Source organism: Mesoplodon densirostris, chromosome 4, assembly GCF_025265405.1.
Source record: "Mesoplodon densirostris isolate mMesDen1 chromosome 4, mMesDen1 primary haplotype, whole genome shotgun sequence".
Taxonomy (NCBI): Eukaryota; Metazoa; Chordata; class Mammalia; order Artiodactyla; family Ziphiidae; genus Mesoplodon; species Mesoplodon densirostris.
In genome coordinates, this window is record NC_082664.1 from 79,718,584 (window position 1) to 79,738,389 (window position 19,806).

A 19,806-nucleotide genomic window follows, 5' to 3' on the forward strand; every position below is an offset into this window, starting at 1 on the left:
TTTTTGGATGAATATAAACAGTAGTTCTAACGCCACTGTATTTCCTTTCCCAGCTTTCTCTTTCTCCCACCAAGTCTAAAACACCTGAGCAGCAGGGTTCCCACCCACCTCTCTCTGAACCCCTGTGCATTCCTTCACTCTCAGAGCTGAATCCAGAAAGCAGAGGGTGGCATTTCTTTGTACTTTACCTTCAGGCAACTGGCTGAGACCATCCAATCTGCCTGGAATGTAATTTTGGCTTAAAAGAACCAGAACTAATGGAAGAACAGAAGCAGCTTAACCCAAACTGTTTCTCATTCCACTGCCCTACAGAGAATAGAGGGGATGACGGAGGGGAAGTTCTGTGAATTCTTCGCCTGTGCCCTTCTTTGAGGTTTGAACCATGGACAATTTTAATTGCACCTATAAAATGGCACCTTGCGGCAGAGTACATGCCTGGACTTAGGCAAGAATTGGGATTTTTGCTTTATAAGATTGAGTGATTTGGAGCTTTGGGAACAGATTAGATGTGTCCCTTTTGGGATTGTCATTTCTTTCACCTGCCAGCCAGCTCCTGTTTACTGTGTCATTTACACTTGCCTCCTGTTTCCATCAAAGCTCGAGTAAAGGTCTGTACCAACTAACACGACACACTAACAAGCATTTGGCAATGTAGATAAGATCGTAAAATGTATTCCCTCTATAGTTGCTATTCTTTATGTGTCTGGAGGCAACTTTTGTTTGTGTTTCTTCATTCTCTGTGCCTTCGCTTCCCTTTTTAGTTGGTTCTGGCATGCAGTATAAAATTGCAATTATTAATATCTTTTCAAGAAAATTGGACTTTATATTACCATAGATTTTCTTCTAAGATAATGCCTTTTCAAGTTCCGGGTTTCTTTTTCCGTTTTCTAGAAATTCTTTTTTGCCATGGGAACCACGTTATTGGTTATTGTCAATAACTGTGAATAGTTAACAAAGATTGAAGTATATATTAAGGTAGCATACTAGAATCGAACTAAGTATCAGCAATAATTAAATAATGGTGAGGTTATGGATTGTACAATACACAAACGACATTTTTGTGGCATGGGCTGTCTGTGGTTCCCACTGGGAGACTGCTGATTGATGTAAAAAGCATGTGACGCCATTCAGAGGCAAAGGTTTCTATATGGACTGTTGTGGGTAGTTGGTTCACTGATTTTTTTTTTTTTAAGGTGGTGAGAATTTTAGGTGGAGTGAGTATTTCTAGTCTAACACTTATAAAGGCTAAAAGAAGTACAATCATAGTCCCGTCATTGGTTATGGAACTGAGCTTAGGAAATCATGCTCTGTGGCTTCGTGCCTTAGTTTCATTACCTATAAAACTTGGGACAGCAGTAGCAGCCACCTCATATGATTAAATGTAAAACACTTAGAGCAATGCCTGGCTCACAGGAAGCTCCCGATAAAGGCTAGCTACTAAGTGATTAAGTATTCATCTCCAGAATGGTCTGCCTACTTTCCCACCCTCTGGTAGAGTGCACAGAAGATGCCTTTAAGCTGCTTAATAATTGCTGCCCTCAGCATTTCATCTGGATATGTGCATGGAATGAGGCTTGGCCCGTACCTGTGTCTGCACAGGTGTGCCTGGTGCCATTCGGAGGAGGAACATGGTGGTCAGTAGGGAAAGAGTGAGGTGTATTGAGGAAGGGCTGTAGGAGAGCTATGACCATCATGAAGAGATTTGGGTACAGAGCATTCAGTGGGGCAGGTTCTGTGCAGCTCTTGTCCTGGCCTCTGTGTGGTTCTTCCACCCTCCACACTCCTCTCTGCCCAGCCCCCTTCTTTTCACCTCTTGCCCAGTTTCATCACAAGCTTGGTCTTCATTCTCAGTGGTGGCCTCGTTGTTGGGAGGTGAGGCTGTGGGGAGATATTCCTGCTCTGCCTTCCCTCAGCTTTCAGATTGTACCACAACCTCCTTCCTTCCATGACCCCACATCCTTGCCTTTCTCTTGAGAGAGGTCAGAGGAGTTGGTTTGTGGCAGTTTTGAGGGGTAGATTACCTGAGAGTTTAAAAAACCCAAGGCCTGGGACTTCCATGGTGGTCCAGCGGTTAAGACTCCGTGCTTCCCAATACAGGGGCGCACGGGTTGATCCTATCCCTGGTCGGGGAACTAAGATCCTGTATGCCGCATGGTGTGGCCAAAAAAAAAAAAGAAATAAAATAAAAAACCCAAGGCCTTCCATATTACTTTTCCTATTCCATTCTCTTTTCCTTACAAATTATTTATCATACCCTAAAAATATCAGTCATTTGGTCGAAACAGGTGAGTTTTATGTTGGCTACTCGGGAGCTAACCATGTTAACAAAATAATTTTTTTCTTTTTTTTTCATAAACTTATTTATTTTTTTAGTTTAGGTTGCATTGGGTCCTCGTTGTTGTGCGTGGGCTTTCTCTGGTTGCGGCGAGCAGGGGCTACTCTTCGTTGCAGTGCGCGGGCTTCTCATTGCAGTGGCTTCTTTTGTTGCAGAGCACGAGCTGTGTAGGCACGTGGGCTTCAGTAGTTGTGGCACACGGGCTCAGTAGTCATGGCTCGCGGGCTGTAGAGCACAGGCTCAGTAGTTGTGGCTCGCGGGCTGTAGAGCACAGGCTCAGTAGTTGTGGCGCACAGGCTCAGTAGTTGTGGCGCACAGGCTTAGTTGCTCCGCGGCATGTGGGATCTTCCCGGACCAGAGCTTGAACCCATGTCCCCTGCATTGGCAGGCGGATTCTTAACCCCTGCACCACCAGGGAAGCCCTAACAAAATAATTTCTATTGGGCCTCCCTGGTGGCGCAGTGGTTGAGAGTCCGCCTGCCGATGCAGGGGATACGGGTTCGTGCCCCGGTCTGGGAGGATCCCATATGCCGCGGAGCGGCTGGGCCCGTGAGCCATGGCCGCTGGGCCTGCGCATCCGGAGCCTGCGCATCCGGAGCCTGTGCTCCGCAACGGGGGAGGCCACAACAGTGAGAGGCCCGCATACCACAAAAAAAAAAATAATAATAATAATAATTTCTATTGATAATCCAATAAGCGTCTTTGCTTTCTTGGGCTGAGAATAAATCTAGCCCATTTGCAAAGGATTTTTATACACCCACTTGTGAATAGGTGTCATGTCAACTACTGAAGGACACAGAAAGAAGCATACAGTGGGCTAGTAGAGGCTATTTTTAAAACCAACATCAGCCAAAGCCTGGTAAAGCAGCCATCTTTCAGTGACATCTTCTGCACCTTGGATGACCAGGTTTACTTTGGCTAATCTAACAGACTGAGGAGTGTGCCTCTCCTACTTCAGTCTGCCACGTGTTTCTTGCCCAGAGATGCTCCTCTGTCAATAAGAACAGTGACCTTAAGTAAGTACTTGTTTTGTGCTAATTAGAAGTCCTTCAAAACAGCAAACGCTGTCCTGTGTTTATTTGGACGAGGTGCACTTGGGGATAGAAAAGCGTTCAGGGTTAAAAATGCCTGGAGGGCTGCAAGAATTCTTGCCAGTTCTTTCTCTTTACCCTGGTCTTGTGAAAAGCTGTCTCCAAACCAGAGAGGGAATTTACCTATTGTGTAAGACCCTGACCCCGTGCCTGTGCCTTAAAGCAGGCACATAGTTTTTATGTGCGCCTGTTAGTTTGAATTTGTGATACTGATCTGCTTTTTGTCCCTGCTGACGGTTATTATATCTTAATGGGCGAAACCCTACTCTAATGATCCTTGTGTATATAATTCTCGGAGTACAGAGCAGGCACCAGAGGACCACATAAAAACGTTTGCCTCAATTTCCCTGCAAAAAAGGAGCTCAGAAACCAGACTTGACCAAGTAACAGATTTTTAAAGGTAAAGGAACCCAATAAAATTACCAGCTTTTCACAGCGTGTGTCTACTTCCTTTTGACATATTGTGAAGTGTAGGTGAAATATTCTAACTAAACTGACAGTGGGAGTGGGGATAACTAAGGAGAGAGGGAGATAAAAGTAAAAACCACCAGCCATGATTGATACTGCAGAAGCAATGAATCGTTGGGGGTCTCCCCTTTGTGGATTTGGCATTTCACCTTTCTGACACCACCTGCAGGAGTGTCGGTGTAATGAGACCCATACAGATGGAAGCAACAGCTAGAAGTGCTTGGAATTACTGTATCAGGGCTTTGAGGCGCACTGGAGAATGGTGTAGGCTGGTATTTGCTTATTCAACTTTTACAGTAAAGAGGGTGTTTGTGAGTGTGTGTGAGAGAAAGAGAAACAGAGAGTGTGTGTTTACAAGTGCGAAGTGGAGGGGACTACCTGATCCTAGGTAACTCCAAAAATATTTTAATAAAGGACTGATTTCTTTCTATAACGCAATCTTCAATTAACTAAATGTGTTCATGGGATGCTTCTAAGTTTGATGGTGAGCGCCTTCAAGATCAATTCTCTAGGAACTTCCTTGGTGGTGCGGTGGTTAAGAATCCACCTGCCAATGCAGGGGACACGAGTTCGATCCCTGGTCCAGGAAGATCCCACATGCTGCAGAGCAACTAAGCCAATGCCCCGCAACTACTGAAACCTAGAGCCCGTGCTCTGCAACAAGAGAAGCCACTGCAATGAAGAGTAGCCCCTGCTCGCCACAGCTAGAGAAAGCCTGCGCACAGCAATGAAGACCCAACGCAGCCAAAAATAAATAAATTAATTAATTAAATAAATTTTAAAAAAGAATCAATTCTCTAATACACTGTCCCATATTTGGGGAATAGCATGCTCAGGTATGGATTCTGGCCCTATGTATGAACTTAAACTATTCATGGTAAATAGGAGGCAGGATTTATGTACATGCAAGACAGCTCTCCTGTGAGTCACAGCACTTAGGCTCTTTTTACGTTTCAACCCTTTGGCCAATAACCTAACCTTCCCTGGCCACCCTATAAGGTAGAAATAATAGAAATCATTTAATTTCCTTAAGCTCTTAGGCTCAACCAGATGATCTTTTCATAGTGCTGCTTCCACCACTGAGTTTTATTTTACTTTTAAGAGCCTCGTGGAAGAGGAGAAATCTCAGTGGAATACTTGGCGTTGGCCCTAAATTAATCTCTCAATCTACTCTTCCTCTCCCCCATTCCTCCCCCAAAGATGAGATTGGAAGTGTAGCTCGGGGCTAGGAAAGGAATGGGCTTAAAAATCAGGCCAAGGCCTTAGGACTTCACCCAATATTTAAAGGAAGACATCTGAGGTATTTTAAACATCAAGTAAAATTTTGAGACCTGTGTTTAAAAAAAAAAAAAATAACTTGGGTGGTACGATGAAGCGTGGATTGGTGGGAAAGACGGAAATGAGAGGTAAAAATAGGTTAGCTTTCTAAATGGACCAGAAGGTTAGCTTTTTATATTTCCCTTAAGACATTGGATACATTATTTTTTGTAATTAGAGTTTTTGTGCATGTAAATTTTCTATTAATGCTTCCTGAAGTTGGGTGTCCAGCAGGGTTTTGAAGGACCAAAGGGGTTTAAATTGCAATTGCTCCTATCTGAAACACTCCAGAATTCTAGAAAGTTTCACTTATAACACAAACTACTCAGTAATGGCAGTCTTCTTTCTCTAATGCTTTCCAGATGTTAAAGGAGATAAGGCATTAAAACACATCCACAGTGTGTATATTTAACATCACAATAGTCAGTTTGTAGGTACCATTCTGATTTCACACCATGCTTTATACTCTGGGCCAAGCATACATCTTAACCTCACTTAATGTTTTCAGTAAGTGAAATTAGACCCATTCTATGGAGATGCTGAGGTTCATAGAGCTGAACCTGCCAGGGTCACGTAGTAAGTTTTGCTCCCTCCACAGCAGTCATCTCGGTCTTTTTCTGAACCTTGAGCGTGTTCCTTCATCAGGATTAGAAATATTCTTCTGCATTACCTCTCTCCCTGGAAGGCTTTTCTCCCAGACACTCACAGAACTGACCTGCTCAGCTCTTAGTTTAAATGTCACCTCTTCAAAGAAGCCTTAACCTCTGTCATGTTGCTCATTTCTCTGCTTTCTTCATATCATTATCTGTAACTGTTTATTTGTTTATTTTCTGTCCCCTAAGGTAGAGTCTAAATCTCATGAGATCAAGTGCTTTGAACGTGTCAGACATACATTTGATTTGTGTAATCACAGCATTTTAGAACCATTCCTAGAACTTGGTGCACGTTCAACAAGCATTTATTCAAGGGATGGATGAATGAACGAATGAATGTCGCCAGAGCCCATGCTTGTTCTCCAGTCCCATCCTCCCTACGTGTTTTCCTCTGCTTCCTGGCATACTGCAGGGGAATTGGCTGAGGGTATAACCCATCAAACTGTGTATCTGGGACCCAGACTGATTAACTTCTGAAACTCAAATATTTACTCACTAGGAAAGGAAGCCAACAGATCATTCTCTTTCCCATTAGGTAAGATTACTTGATTATATGTAAGCTTGCAGTTCATGTGCAGTACCTAGTCTAGGAGTGAACGTTTCTGATAAATTCTTTTAGAATTTTACCTTTTCTTATCGCATTCCTGTTGGCTGATTTTTATAGGAGACTATTAGAATTTACATAAACTAGACATTGTTCCTGGCCATTTTTTTGTTTTTTTAAAGCATCAGACATTGAAAAATGCCTGGTCCATCTAATAAGTTAGTGAATTCATATTATCCCCCCCACACAGTGTTCCTGGGAGGGTAAATTCTTGCCTTCTTTGCTCAAATGACATTTTTCTTTTGTGGTTTCAGATTGGACTTTTCAGAAGGGTAATTTTCCTTTGTCTTGGTGGAATCTGAGATGACTGACTTTGTCACTAGCATATTAACCTCCTCTTTTCTCACTACCCCACGTAGCTGAGGAACAGCTTGATAATTAATTCCTCTAAGTTAGAGAAGGTGGCCTATGAAGGAATTTTAAGTACATTTCTCGGTGTTCTGTGAAGTTACATGATCTTAGCTCCGTTAATTAAGTTTATTAAAATTGTATAAAGGGGTTCATGTGATTCTAAACCACAGAAGAGGCAAAACAATTTGAAAGCAACCTGCCCTTTACCTTGATCCCTACCTTCTCCAAAAGCCGTGGTGTAGTGCCAACGAACAGAACAGTGGTTGACGAGCAGAATTTTAAGGCATTCTAAATATTACTGGTTGGTTTAATAAAATTAATTAGCCTGCCACGGAGAAAATTTACTAGCGTGCTGGTTAATTTCACAATATAAAGTCAGAGAAGGGAGGTGGGGTTGAGGGAACAAACCTTATTAGTTTTGAATAATTATTTAAAGATGTGGAGCTGCCTATTTCAAGCACTTTGATTGCCAAATCCATTAAGGCTTTAAAATCTCAATGTTTGTATGCTGGTATATATGGGAAGGAATCTCTCTAGATGAAATCACAGGCATATTAGTTAACAGCTAAATAACTTATTTAACATACAGAACAGCAAGTAGGATCCAAATAAAACCATGGGAATGAGAACTTGCCTTAAAACTGGCTCATGGGAGGTTTCCATAATCTTAATTTGCCATTGATGCAATTATTGCTTTTTCTTGTCTCTTTAATCCAAACAAGATGTTTGCAGCGGCCATGGAAAGGTGCCTGAAATCACATGCCTGAATTCATTTAATTTGCCAACATCGTCTTTTTTTTCTCTCTCTCTTCCTGGTAATGGGCAAGAGTCAGTTCTGGTGCATCAGGTACTAAATCTCTTCAATTACCAGCCGGGAAGAAAGATTTAACCTTGTGTTTCAAACCTACAAACTGATTTAGTTTTAAAGCACAAACACTTCTCCTGTGGAGCCTAAATTAAACTGCAGAAAGGATGCAGAGCTTGAGGAATTAAACCAGGCAGGGCCAAGGCTCAGGCCAGTGATCGGAACCATTTTGGTTTCTTTCTCGGGCCCCTGGTGCAAAAGGAAAGGGAGTTGAAAGACAACCTGTGTGAGAGGGGGCAATGTTACATTGCTTGGAAGCTAGACATGGAGTAAATGTGAGTGCAGGGGAGTCCAATCTAACCTCTTATCCTTTTTTCTTTTTCTCTTTGGGGGCTCGGCAGCCATTTTTAATGTGGATGATTCTGTGGTTGATCTGGAAACCCTGGCGGCCTTATATGAAAACGTGAGTATCAAACACCTACAGAGCCAGAGTTTCCAGATTTTTGTATCTTAACTAACTTAAAAAAAAGTTAATGTCTAGAAAATGGTTATATGTGACTCCTTCCACCTGAAAAGTCACTGAGCCATTCATGTTCTTTGGCAGTGGGAATTGTGACATTGCATGGAAGAGATTAAGGCACAGAAATGCAAGCTCAAGTGAGAGTGACCGTGAGGAAAACACTAGGTTCTTGACCGCCCACTGTGGTATCTGGGTTAGTAGATTTCTTTTGCAAGGGAAGGCAGTTGAATGTGGAGGCCGCTTCTGTGCCGTGGAACCCAGGCCAACCCTGTGGCTTGCAATCAGAGTGCATGAAGCTAAGTTACCAGCTTAACACTGGTGTACACCAGTGTCATCCTCTGAGGAATGGGGATGCTGTTACCAGCTTGGATGATTACTTTTAACCCAAGTGAACTGATGGCATTGATCGTGGGAAATAGTATAGGATGGTGGGTGTGTGTTTTGGATTTAGAGTGAGATATTCTCAGGTTTGAGGTTGAGCTCTACCATTTACTGCTGAGTGGCCTCAGGCCAGTTAAATTCCTTAAACCTGTTTATCAGTACAATGGGGATGATAATGGGCTCGACATGATTTTTGTGAGTATTAAAAGAGAATTCAATATATGCAGCAGTAGCAGTGTTTTTTGTTTGTTTGTTTTGTTTTTTGCGGTATGTGGGCCTCTCACTGTTGTGGCCTCTCCCGTGGCAGAGCACAGGCTCCGGACAGGCTCAGCGGCCATGGCTCACGGGCCCAGCCGCTCTGCGGCATGTGGAATCCTCCCGGACCGAGGCACGAACCCATGTCCCCTGCATCGGCAGGCGGACTCCCAACCACTGCGCCACCAGGGAAGCCCCCAGTAGCAGTGTATTTTGAAAATAAACAGCGCTGTACACATATATGGTCTTCAAATGTGGATTATATGTGGAGATAACCAGCATAATTATCAGGCTTTCTTGAGAAGATGACTCAGGAGAGTCACAATTCCCATAATTGTTAACTGTTCTGGTTCACTGACTCTGTTAGGATTTGAAAACATAGACTGAAACAGATTTTCTTTACTGAAGTAATGCTGTTTCCCAGGAAGCTACCCGGAGCTCTATAGCATGCTATGATTACCCAGCTCAAAAAACGATTTCATTTCAATACTTAGGTCCCCTGGGACCTTAAGTGTCTCAGAAAATTTCCATAGTGTGATAATCCAGCCTAGCGGGATTGCCAGTTCCCTTCACATTTTTACATCCTTTGTATATATCAGGAACTGTTTGGTACAACTGGGTGGGAACTTCCCATGTTTCTATCAGGAAGGCTTTCGTTAATAAAGAAGGTGCACAAATAAATCCTAGGCCATCGGGAGCTAATGGCACATTTGTTGAATACCTGGAAGGCATCATCGTATTGTGGAAGAAAGGTGTTCCAAGTCAGGCTCTTTGCCAGGTACTTAGTGTAAGCCTCGGTGGAGTCATCTTTGAAACAAGGATGCAATACTTGATGTCGGAGGACTTTGTAAAAGGCATAGTGCCTTCTAGGACGCTTTTAGTTGTTGCCTCGGGCTCAGGACTGTGCACATGATTGGTACTTGTTAGCTAACAGTAGAGGTAAGCTACATACGACTGACATAGTTGCGCAAATTGAGAAAGTATGGGACTAAATGCCAAAATCAGTGGTGCAGACAACGAATGCTTAGAAAATTCAGAAAGAGAGAACCTGCTGACCAGAAATTTAAAAATCAGGAGCCTACATAAGTTAGGAGGGCTGTTCGGTTCTGAGGATGAAGAAAGCACATGCTAAGGACAACTTGACCCTTATCCTATCTTACAGGGAAAGGCACAGGGGATTCAAAGGTTAGCAATCAAATGTCCTGGCTTCTGTATCCAGCTAAGTTCACTTGTTATGATCATTTAGTTTAGCCAGTAATTCCCAAACATTAGCATGTCTCAGAATCACCTGGAGGGCTTGCTGAACCCTACCTCTGGAGTGTCTTATATCCGGGGTAGGGCCAACAAGGGGCATTTGTAACTAGCGACAGGTGGTGCTGATGCTGCTCGTCCAGAGACCACACTCTGAGACACACTGCTTTAGACAGATTCTCATTGCTCACTTTTTGTGTGTGTTTTATTTCTATTTCAACACAGAGAGCCCAAGAGGATGAACTCGTTAGAATAAGAAAGTATTATGAGACATCCAAAGAGGAAGAATTGAAGCTACTGGATAAACCTGAGCAGTAAGGATGCTTGAACACTTTTCTGTTAACAAAAGGAGAAGGGCCGTCCCTATCTTCCTAGCTCTGAATAACCAAATCTCAACTGTGCCAATCTAAGTCACAGCAGCGTCATTCCTGTGACCTATTGCATGCAGCAGAATGACCTGACTGCCGGGAAAGGCAGCCGGGAGATTTGTGCTGCTGGATATCATGTCTCAACCCCTCACCCCACCCCTCATGACTCCCCTTTTCTTGTCCTAGCAACTTGTTAATTCCTCCTAGACTAAACATTCTGGCCCAAAGGGTAACTGAGGAAGGGAGAGGTTACTGCTCTGTTTAAGGTTCTGCTGATGCAGTTAAAAGGGATGATGTCAGAGTCACAGAATTCAAATTGATTTTCCTAAATATTGTATCCAGTAAATGTAGCCTGAATGTGCCAGCTTTCTCCCCAAATCCTCTACCTGCTCTGCCCAATTTAGATGTGACTTTTTCATCCTCCCTTTGCATGTGCTTGTGCTTGTGCTTGTGCTTCTCCCCAGTCACTATCTGGAGGTGTCTGCCCTCTAGTTTGGGGTGTTCCACACACTTTGAAAGTCCAGAATTCTAGTGCATAACTGAATGACTCTTGTCCTTGGCTGGGCTCTTGGGGTCTGCAAACCATGGATAACCTTCTGGGGCTCTGCAGCCCTGAGGACTCTGTGAGAATGTGGGATGGGTCTCCAGTGGACAGAAGGCTGCTTAACTTGTGGCTACCTTGAGTGCTTCCTGCCCAATGCAGGCTGTGCTTCTCAGCCTGGAGATGAGGCAAGGAATAGGAAACAGAGGAAATTGACTGGGTTTAGGGTAACAAGTCAGCCCCAGAGACATTCAAGGGTCAGTCGCTTATACTGAAACCTTCACACCTTGCCCTTAGTTCCTCTAAAATGCCCCACTCCCCTTGGAAGCCAGGGTATTCAGGTCCAGAAAAAACATCTTTCAGTGACTGGGTGAGGAATTTCTAGGTTTACTCAGTTATTGACAAACCTTTATGATAACTTGGGGACCCTTAGATGACTGGCTGTCACATGGGGCATATGCCAGGGCTCTCCCCCCAGCACACACCCAAAGTTAGTTCATGAAGCCTAGGAATATCGTGAATCAATGCAGATGGGCTTCCCTGCCCTTCTGTTCCATCGACTTGAGCCCCCCGTCCTTAGCAACCCTCACCCCGACCCATCCTGTGGTCCACTGCCAAGTCTTGTTTCCTAATATAATAAATTCATTCCCACTAAGGTGCTGACAACCGAAAATGAAGTGACTAATAATGGGATATTTAGACACAAGGCCATGAGGAGTATTTGAGGACTGTCTTAGTCAGTTTGGGCTGCTATAACAAAGTATCCTAAACTGGGTGACTTCTCAACAGCAGAATTTTATTTCTCACAGTTCCTGAGGCTAGAAGTCTGAGATCCAGGTGCCAGCATGGTTGGGTTCTGGTGAGCACCCTCTTCCAGGCTGCAGACTTCCCTTTGTATCTTCACGTGGCAGAGAGCAGAGAGGGGAAGTAAGCGCTTGTGTCTCTTCTCTGAAGGGCACTAACCCCACTCATGAGGGCTCATCCCTCATGACCTAATTACTTCCTAAAGGCCCTACTTCTTATTACCATCACTTTGGGGGTTAGGATTTCAACTTAGGGATTTGGGCGGGGGTGGGTACAAACATTCAGTCCATAACAGGGACAAGAGGGCATATCAAGCATTTGGGTAGTGCCAACTATGCCATGTTAAGCAATGATATTCCAAGCCCAGAGCTGGTAAACTTTTCCTATAAAGGACCCAGTAGTAAGTACTTTAGGCTTTGTGAGCCATTACAATCTGCTGGAACTACTCAAGTCAACCATTGTTGTACAGAAGCAAGCACAGACAATGCATAAACAAATGGGCGTGGCTGTGCGCCAATCACAGTTTATGGACGCTGAAATTTGAATTTCATATCATTTTACATGTCACAAAATATTCTGGTTTGTATTTGATTAATATTATTAATATTAATGTTTAAATGGTTGATTTTTTTCAACCATTTAAAAATGTGAAAACCATTCTTAGCTGATGGGCCATACAAAAACAAATAATGGGCTGAATTTGGCCTGGGGACTGTAATTCACCAACCCCTGCTCTAAACTATGGAATGTCCCCCTTGGTAAAATGAACCGTGGGTCCCTGCTCCTGGAAGGGTTCCCCTTTTCCTTCCTGTGTTAATGCCTTTCTAGCATTATTTTTCGAGATTAATTGCCAGGACACAGAATAATGGCAGCAGGTAATTAACAGATGACTTATTAAAGTTCTCCTGCTTTCTCTACTGATGATCTGGATGGAAGAGTGTTTTTAAAGTTTGTAAATGGTCATTGTAAGGGCTTCCTGAACATGCTAAGCTCTTAGTGACAGCAAAGAAGATGGTCGTGTTGTCCTGGTGATATGCTTAGGCTCAGCTGCTAGAAGGTGAGGCCCAGAGAGGTAGGGCCTCCAGGGCTGAGTGATTTTCACCTTTACTCCTGACCTCCTGCACAGTGTAGCATTTGTTTGATTCATGCCAGAGTCTGATTTTCTGGCAACTGATTTGCCATGAGTTCCAAGTGAGTTGACTATAAGCATGTTTTGCATACTGGAAAATATGAATCATTTATAGTTTCAGCATTGCAGTTGCCTAAGATTCCTGTGGTGCCCAGGCTTTAAATCAGAGCCCAGAGAGGCTGCCCTCCTCACTTACCTCATCAGCTTTCTTGAGCCGCAGGGCCAGATTTAGAAAGTCGTTTCCCACAGAGGTGTCATCTGCTTGGGACCAGGCTGTCTGAGAACCATTCCCTTCAGCAATGGTCCTCAAGTCTGTTCACACTCTCCTTGGGATGGTGGTGAGGCAAGGGGAGGCTCTACTGGGTTTGATTAAGCCTGATGTGTGCTTTTTGTGGCCTAAAGTGAGCATCCTATTGGGATGCTCCACTGAGGCCCACAGCTGCCTTGGGACCCCCCAAAAGAAGACATATTGACATTGAAACAAGGCTCTGTTAGCATCCTTCTCTATGGAGGAACATAGGCTACAGCACGCACAGACACCTGACATGATATCATTCAGGGCTTTGAGGAGTGATAAACCACATCTTAGTCCCTTGAAAACAATGGGCCCGTTGCATCAATCCACCTGACAGCCGAGTTGCTGTGGATGTGTGACCCACATACTGTGAGGTGCAGAATGTTTCTGCTATGTACCGGCTGTAGTCACAGCCCATCCTAGGAAGATCAGCCTGCCTTAAGGAAAGAAGAAGAAGGTCCCTGGTCTGTGGCTCTTGAGGGTATTTAGTCCTTTCTATCTCTGGCCCTAGGCTATAAAGTTAGACTAGTCCAAAAGGAAATCAGTCCCTAAATATTCATAAGTACCATGGCCTAATAATGCCCAAGACCCTCTCCTTGGGGATGTGTAAAAGAGTGCTTACCCCTGCCCTTATGGGTAGAGTATAAAACCCACATGTGGGAGATAAGATATTAGACACTTCATAGCCTTTGAGGTAACCTGTACTTCTGGTACTTTCTCAGATAAATGGGAAATGGTGCTTTCCTCGAGACTTTGTTTTTCCCAAATTTGCTTCTCTAGTGTTTTGTATCTTCGCCTTCTACTAGGTGACCAGGCCCAAAACCCACAAGTCATCCTGGACTCTTCTCAGCATCCCGTGGGATGGGTCAGCTACATTGGGTCTGGCAGCCTCAGTCGCTTTCTCACCATTTGCCCCTCAGCATCCACACTGCAGACCCTCTCCCGTTCCCCCTTAGAATATTCCAGCTGCTCCCAGCCTCAGATCTGCTATCACTTCCAATCGATCAGCCGAGCCATCGCAAGGGCGATTTTCTAAAACGAAAAGCTGAAAGTTTCACTCCTCTGTTTAAAACCCTTCATACATTCAGAAAAAGCTTGAACTCTTTATTTTAGAACACAAAGCCCCATTTTAGCTTCTTCTCACCTTTACCCACGAATATTATCAGCCTGTCCAGCCTCTCGCTGGCAGTTTATTACATGTGTAAGAAGGACCAGAGGGCTCCCGGAGACCTTGGCTGACATGGGTCCTCCAGGGCTCTGACTTTGATGCCCTGCGTATGGCTTCCATAGCTCCTATTTTAGGCCCCATCACCGAGAGCACTCATCACACCCGTGGTAACTGTGGATTTATTTCTCAGGTGATCAAGAAGGAATCGTGTTGAAGTTAAATTCTGTTCTCAGGTCTTAGCGTGGTGCCTGACACACTGTAAATGCTTCATACGCATCTAAAGATACTAAAATTCTTGGTGACTGATGCTCTGGTATTTTGGGTGACACATTCCCTACAGTTCTATCCAAAAGTATTGGGAAATATCTGAATTTCCCTCCCCCATCCAACTCTGGATATGTGCTTCGGCCCCTTCTCCATACACAGAACACTGGGTCTTTAAGATTCTCGGAGAGCCTTCCTAGTGCAAACCCTAGTTCCAGTAAAGCTTTGATCCCAGGGAACCTTGTAGTTCTATTTTACTCTTTTTTCTGGGTAACACAGATTGCTTGAGCCTAGGGGCTCATCTCCTCATGTTGGTCCTAAACCTCCTTTTTTGGAGACGAGTTATAAGTAATTGCTTATACAGCATTTCCTTCTTCTCATCTAAGATCTTGCTGGTAAGCCGGGGTGTTGATTCGTATATTCTCTCCATCAGTTCTTCACTCGCTGTGTTCATTTAAACGAGGAAGTGTACCCACTCAGGGATCTGGGTCCTACTTAGGGAATAGTATTTCATGGTTGCATTTGGAAAGGGAGAAATGCAGGGTGCTACACTTGAGGTAGCTCTCAGCAGCATCTGAATAAGTAAAACTTCCCAAGACTCACTACAGGACCCAATGCCTCCAGTCCCACAGGCTTTTTACTGCTCATGTTTGTGAGAACTCGGTGATACCCCTGATTTCAGTCATAAATGAATCAGTGTTTTAATACTAATTTTACAAAGAAACAATTCACATATAGAGTGTAAGTTTTTCATCTTGTCCTAATTCAGAATTCCTCTGGGTTTCCACTTTTATATCCCGTCACATGGTTTTCATAATAATCAGAGTTACAGAACCTTAAAGCAAAGGTATGTTTTCTTTTATGGGCATTCTTTGCTTCCTCTCAGTGTCATTTAGGAAAAAAAAAAAAAAGGATTATGATCTGGTTGTAGGATAAATAAGAAAAACAGCTGATTATTAGAATCTTATTAAAGCCCAAGTGTCCCTAAAAGAGGCACAGAGTATTAGCTAAGGAAATTTCTTTGGTTATAGAAAGAAGGGGGCTCCACCTTTGCTCCTAGGTAAAAGCATCCTTGGTAAGACGTTACAGAATGTCAAGGTAATGATGTTATGGTTTGACCAAGACTTTCAGAACTATCAGTTAATCATCGTTTCAACCCCCAAATGGATTTAAAAGCTTTCAGTGGATTCTTTCCTTTTCTGAATTCATGTCCAACTCTTTCCACCCATTTTAGTGTATACCCCTACCTCGGGTGGTTGGCCTAGAGGATATGTAGCTCTTCCAACTTAATTTTGCAAAGGGCACCAGTGCCCAGCTGCTCAGACAGTGAGCTTCTGTGTGTAGGTCAGTACTCAACTTTAGCTTTTAAGACCTGTCTTGCCATAGTTTTTAAGAAACTTTAGATTGTGCCCACTTAATGAGTGCCTCCTTTGTTCCAAGCATGGAGCTATGAAGTCCTGTCTGTGTAGGTAAGTTGTTGTGGAAAAGTAAACACATACCTGCAGAATAGAATCATTATAGATTATTATAATTGTTTGAACAACAACAACAAAAAGCAGTAATCTAACTTCAGAAAGAGATTATTTTTTCACTTGTCTATAGACATGTGCCTCAAGTCTTCCCCTTACTTAGCCCGTGTTAATACACCATTAGAGAATGCTGCATTATAAAGGGAGTCTATTGTGTTGTTTTTTTTTCCCAAACACTAAAGATTAATGCTTTCCATTTCGGTTTAGTCTTACTTGGGTAGCAAGAGACAGATAGCTTCACATGGTTCAGTATACTTGCATTAACTTTCTGTTCTTAGTTTATACACCATATGCTTGCTCACCATTATAGAAACCCATTTTATTTTTTTTTTAATTTAAAAAAATTTTTATACAATTTTTAAAGGTTATTTTCAATTTACAGGTATTACAAAATGTTGGCTATATCCCCTGCATTGTACAGTATATCTTTGAGCCTATCTTATACCCAGTAGTTTGTAGCTTCCACTCCCCTACCCGTATATGGCCCCTCCCGCCATGACTGGTAACCACTAATTCTCTGTATCTGTGAGTCTGCTTCTTTTTTGTTATATTCACTATTTTGGTGTATTTTTTAGATTCCACATATAAGTGATATCATATAGTATTTGTCTTTGTCTGACTTACTTCACTTAGCCTAATGTCCTCCAAGTCCATCCATGTTGCTGCAAATAGCAAAATTTCATTCTTTTTTATGGCTGAGTAGTATTCCATTGTGTGTGTATATGTATGTGTGTGTGTGTATATATACATATACCACATCTTCTTTATCCACTCATCTGTCAATGGATGTTTAGATTGCTTCCATATCTTGGCAGTTGTAAATAATGCTGCTGTGACTGTTGGGGTGCATGTATCTTTCCAAATTCACGTTTTTGTTTTTTTGGATATTGTTTTATTTTTTATTTTTGGAGTGGAGTTGCTGGGTCATATAGTAGCTCTATATTTAGGTTGTGTTTGAGAAACCTCCGTACTGTTTTCCGCAGTGGCTGCACCCATTTACATTCCCACCAATAGTGTACGAGGGTTCCCTTTTCTGCACATCCTTGCCAACATTTGTTATTTGTGTTCTTTTTAATGATAGCCATTCTGACAGGTGTGAGGTGATATACGGAAACCCATTTTTAAAAGTGGCTTTGTTGTCAACAGTAGAGCACAAACCCTTGGAGTCCCCTGAGTTTGCCTGTTTGATGCCTTTTATAATTGTTCAGTTAACATTGTCAAACAAGGAATGCTCTCATGATGAATCTCTTTTTGCTGTCTTTTTATTTTCCTTGCGATTATATGTGAGGTCAGATGATTCATTCTTAATTTTTACAGATTTTTACACGAGTTAGCCCAGATCCCTAATTTTGCTGAACGTGCCCAGTGTATAATCTTCAGATCTGTCTTTTCTGAGGGCATTACTGCCGTGCACCGAAAGGTAGAGATCATCACACGAGCGTCTAAGGTATGTTTGCTGTCTAATTCAAAGACAGCTTTGCCCTCCTTGGGGGTAAAGGAGGGAGTGGGGAGTGGGAAAGATCAACTCGAGTCCCTCTGCAGAAATATTGTGGACTTAAGATTGTGTGTTTTCCTGAGTATAACTGTGATGATTATCCCGTGTGAGCGTGCATGCAGGTGAGTGAGTAAGAAAGAAGGAGATGCAGATTGACAGAGGAGAAAGAGGGAGAAAAAAACGACACTTTTACAGATTTCTTCTCACATATTCCAAATACCTCCCAATGTACATTCTGGCCACTTAAAACCAACCTAAATAGTATAGTGTGTTTTCCATTCTGACTGTCTAGATTGCAAAAAGAGATTTGCCTTAGACCAATGCACTGGATCATCTGAAATGTGTTTACATGGTAAAATAAAAATATTCTAGAGACTTGATAAATGAAATCAATGATTATGATAATGAGTGATGAGCCGATAAGTTTTTGTTGGCTTTACCACACTGGTGTTCGTTATAAAGTTAAATTCTTGAACGTGGCTTTTTCTCCCAATGACGCACGTCCTTCACCACATGATGATCCTCCACAAATACTGTAATGTTTAGTTGCTTATCTGAAGGCATGGGGTTTTTTCCTTCTAAAATATAAAAGATTTCACTAAAGAAAGCATAAATATTACCAAGGTATATAATATACACCCTCTAATAACGCCCTACAAGGCAGGAGCAGAGGTCGTCCTAGAGCTGTACCTGGTTTTCTTTCTTTACCCTAAAATCAAGGAAAATAAAGTCGACTAAAACTGTAGAGAAGGGGAAAAGTATCAGTTTGAAAATTTGCACTTGGAGCAAAAGAATGAGAGAGAGAGGAAAAACAAATGAGATGGGGAGCTGAAGAAAACCCGAAGCAGCTTGAAATTAATAGACAAATAGTAAAAGTTAATAGACAAATCAGCAAACACTTAATAAACATAGCCTATGACCTTGAAATACATTATTGTATTCACCTCTGAGGATTCTGTAGTTCACCTCTGAGGATTATTTCCAGGGATAAGGAAGTATAGGCTTGCTATTGTATCTACCCTACATTTAACTGTGCTGTTTATATAGATACATAGTCCAAAACCAGATCCTCAAATGATCTTAAACCCCTTCCTACTTAGAAGCCGTCAAATACAAAGCCTAACTGTAACAACTGTCTTTTTTCAATTTCTAAATTCTTTAAAATAAGTATTTAAAAAATAAAACCGGCTCAAATAGAAATATAAAAACTAATATTTAATATTCAGTATTAGAACATGCACAGTTTGTAATTCATTAAAAGGATAAAAAAATGATGGCTGTTAACATATTTTTTAAGACACTTATGGCTTAGTGAAGTGTATTTTCCATTTCACCAACTATAAATCCAGTTGGTAACAGGCCAGCAAACAGCCTATCAAGTGCTCAGTGAATATTTGTTGTTGAATGAACATAGGTGCATTTGGAGTTCAGCCGCATAATAATTGGTGTTTGCCTTCCCAGGGCTTGCTGCAAATGAAGAGTGTGAAGGATATTTTGGCTCTCATTCTGGCTTTTGGAAACTACATGAATGGAGGAAATAGGACTCGGGGACAAGCAGATGGATATAGCTTAGAAATTCTGCCCAAACTCAAGGACGTCAAAAGTCGGGTATTTATTTACTTTTCATAACGAAGGTCTGTGATCTGTCATTATTTTCCTTGTATACCTTCAATTTTAAAAAAAGTGTTCCCAGTTGTTCCATTCATCTCTATCTTCCCCCTAACAGTACATTTTTATTCTTTGCTTTCTTTTGAATAAAGACAGGTTTTTCATGTTTCATCTTCTTTTGATGACAAAATCCCCAACGTTCATTTGCTCGAAAGCACACAGTTAGATGTTGAACTGCCGTGAGAGAATAAAGCAGATAGCATACAGTATTCGCCATAGCACAAGGCTTGATTCTGCTTGAATTTGGTGTTAGCTACTTGTAATTTACTCACTCCTAAGTAGAGAGCAATGCTGACTCACCAAGGGAGCTGAGCGTTTGAATTATTCTCTGGTCCACAACAATTGGGCTGGGGGTCTACTGTCAAACCCCCTGAGCCTGATTATCACTTGGCTCCACACCCTGCAGAGCTACCTCTTTAGAAACAACCAGCCCATATCTAGGCGTCCCCTGGGGGGGCAGGGGGAGTGGAGGGAGGGGAAACACACAGGCAAATTAGAATTAGACCCACGTGAA

The 19,806-nt window shown here is 42.5% G+C and overlaps 1 protein-coding gene across 7 annotated transcripts in view; it reads left to right on the forward strand.

The window, feature by feature from the left end:
• Nucleotides 1–19,806, forward strand: part of FMN1 (formin 1) — a 411,489-nt gene that overhangs the window by 236,386 nt on the left and 155,297 nt on the right. For all 7 annotated transcript variants that reach the window (XM_060096555.1, XM_060096556.1, XM_060096557.1 and 4 more), the window contains 4 exons: nt 8,026–8,087; nt 10,257–10,345; nt 17,447–17,576; nt 19,086–19,232. In XM_060096555.1, coding sequence (XP_059952538.1) covers nt 8,026–8,087; nt 10,257–10,345; nt 17,447–17,576; nt 19,086–19,232 — 428 coding nt within the window. The remainder of the gene's footprint in view (nt 1–8,025; nt 8,088–10,256; nt 10,346–17,446; nt 17,577–19,085; nt 19,233–19,806) is intronic.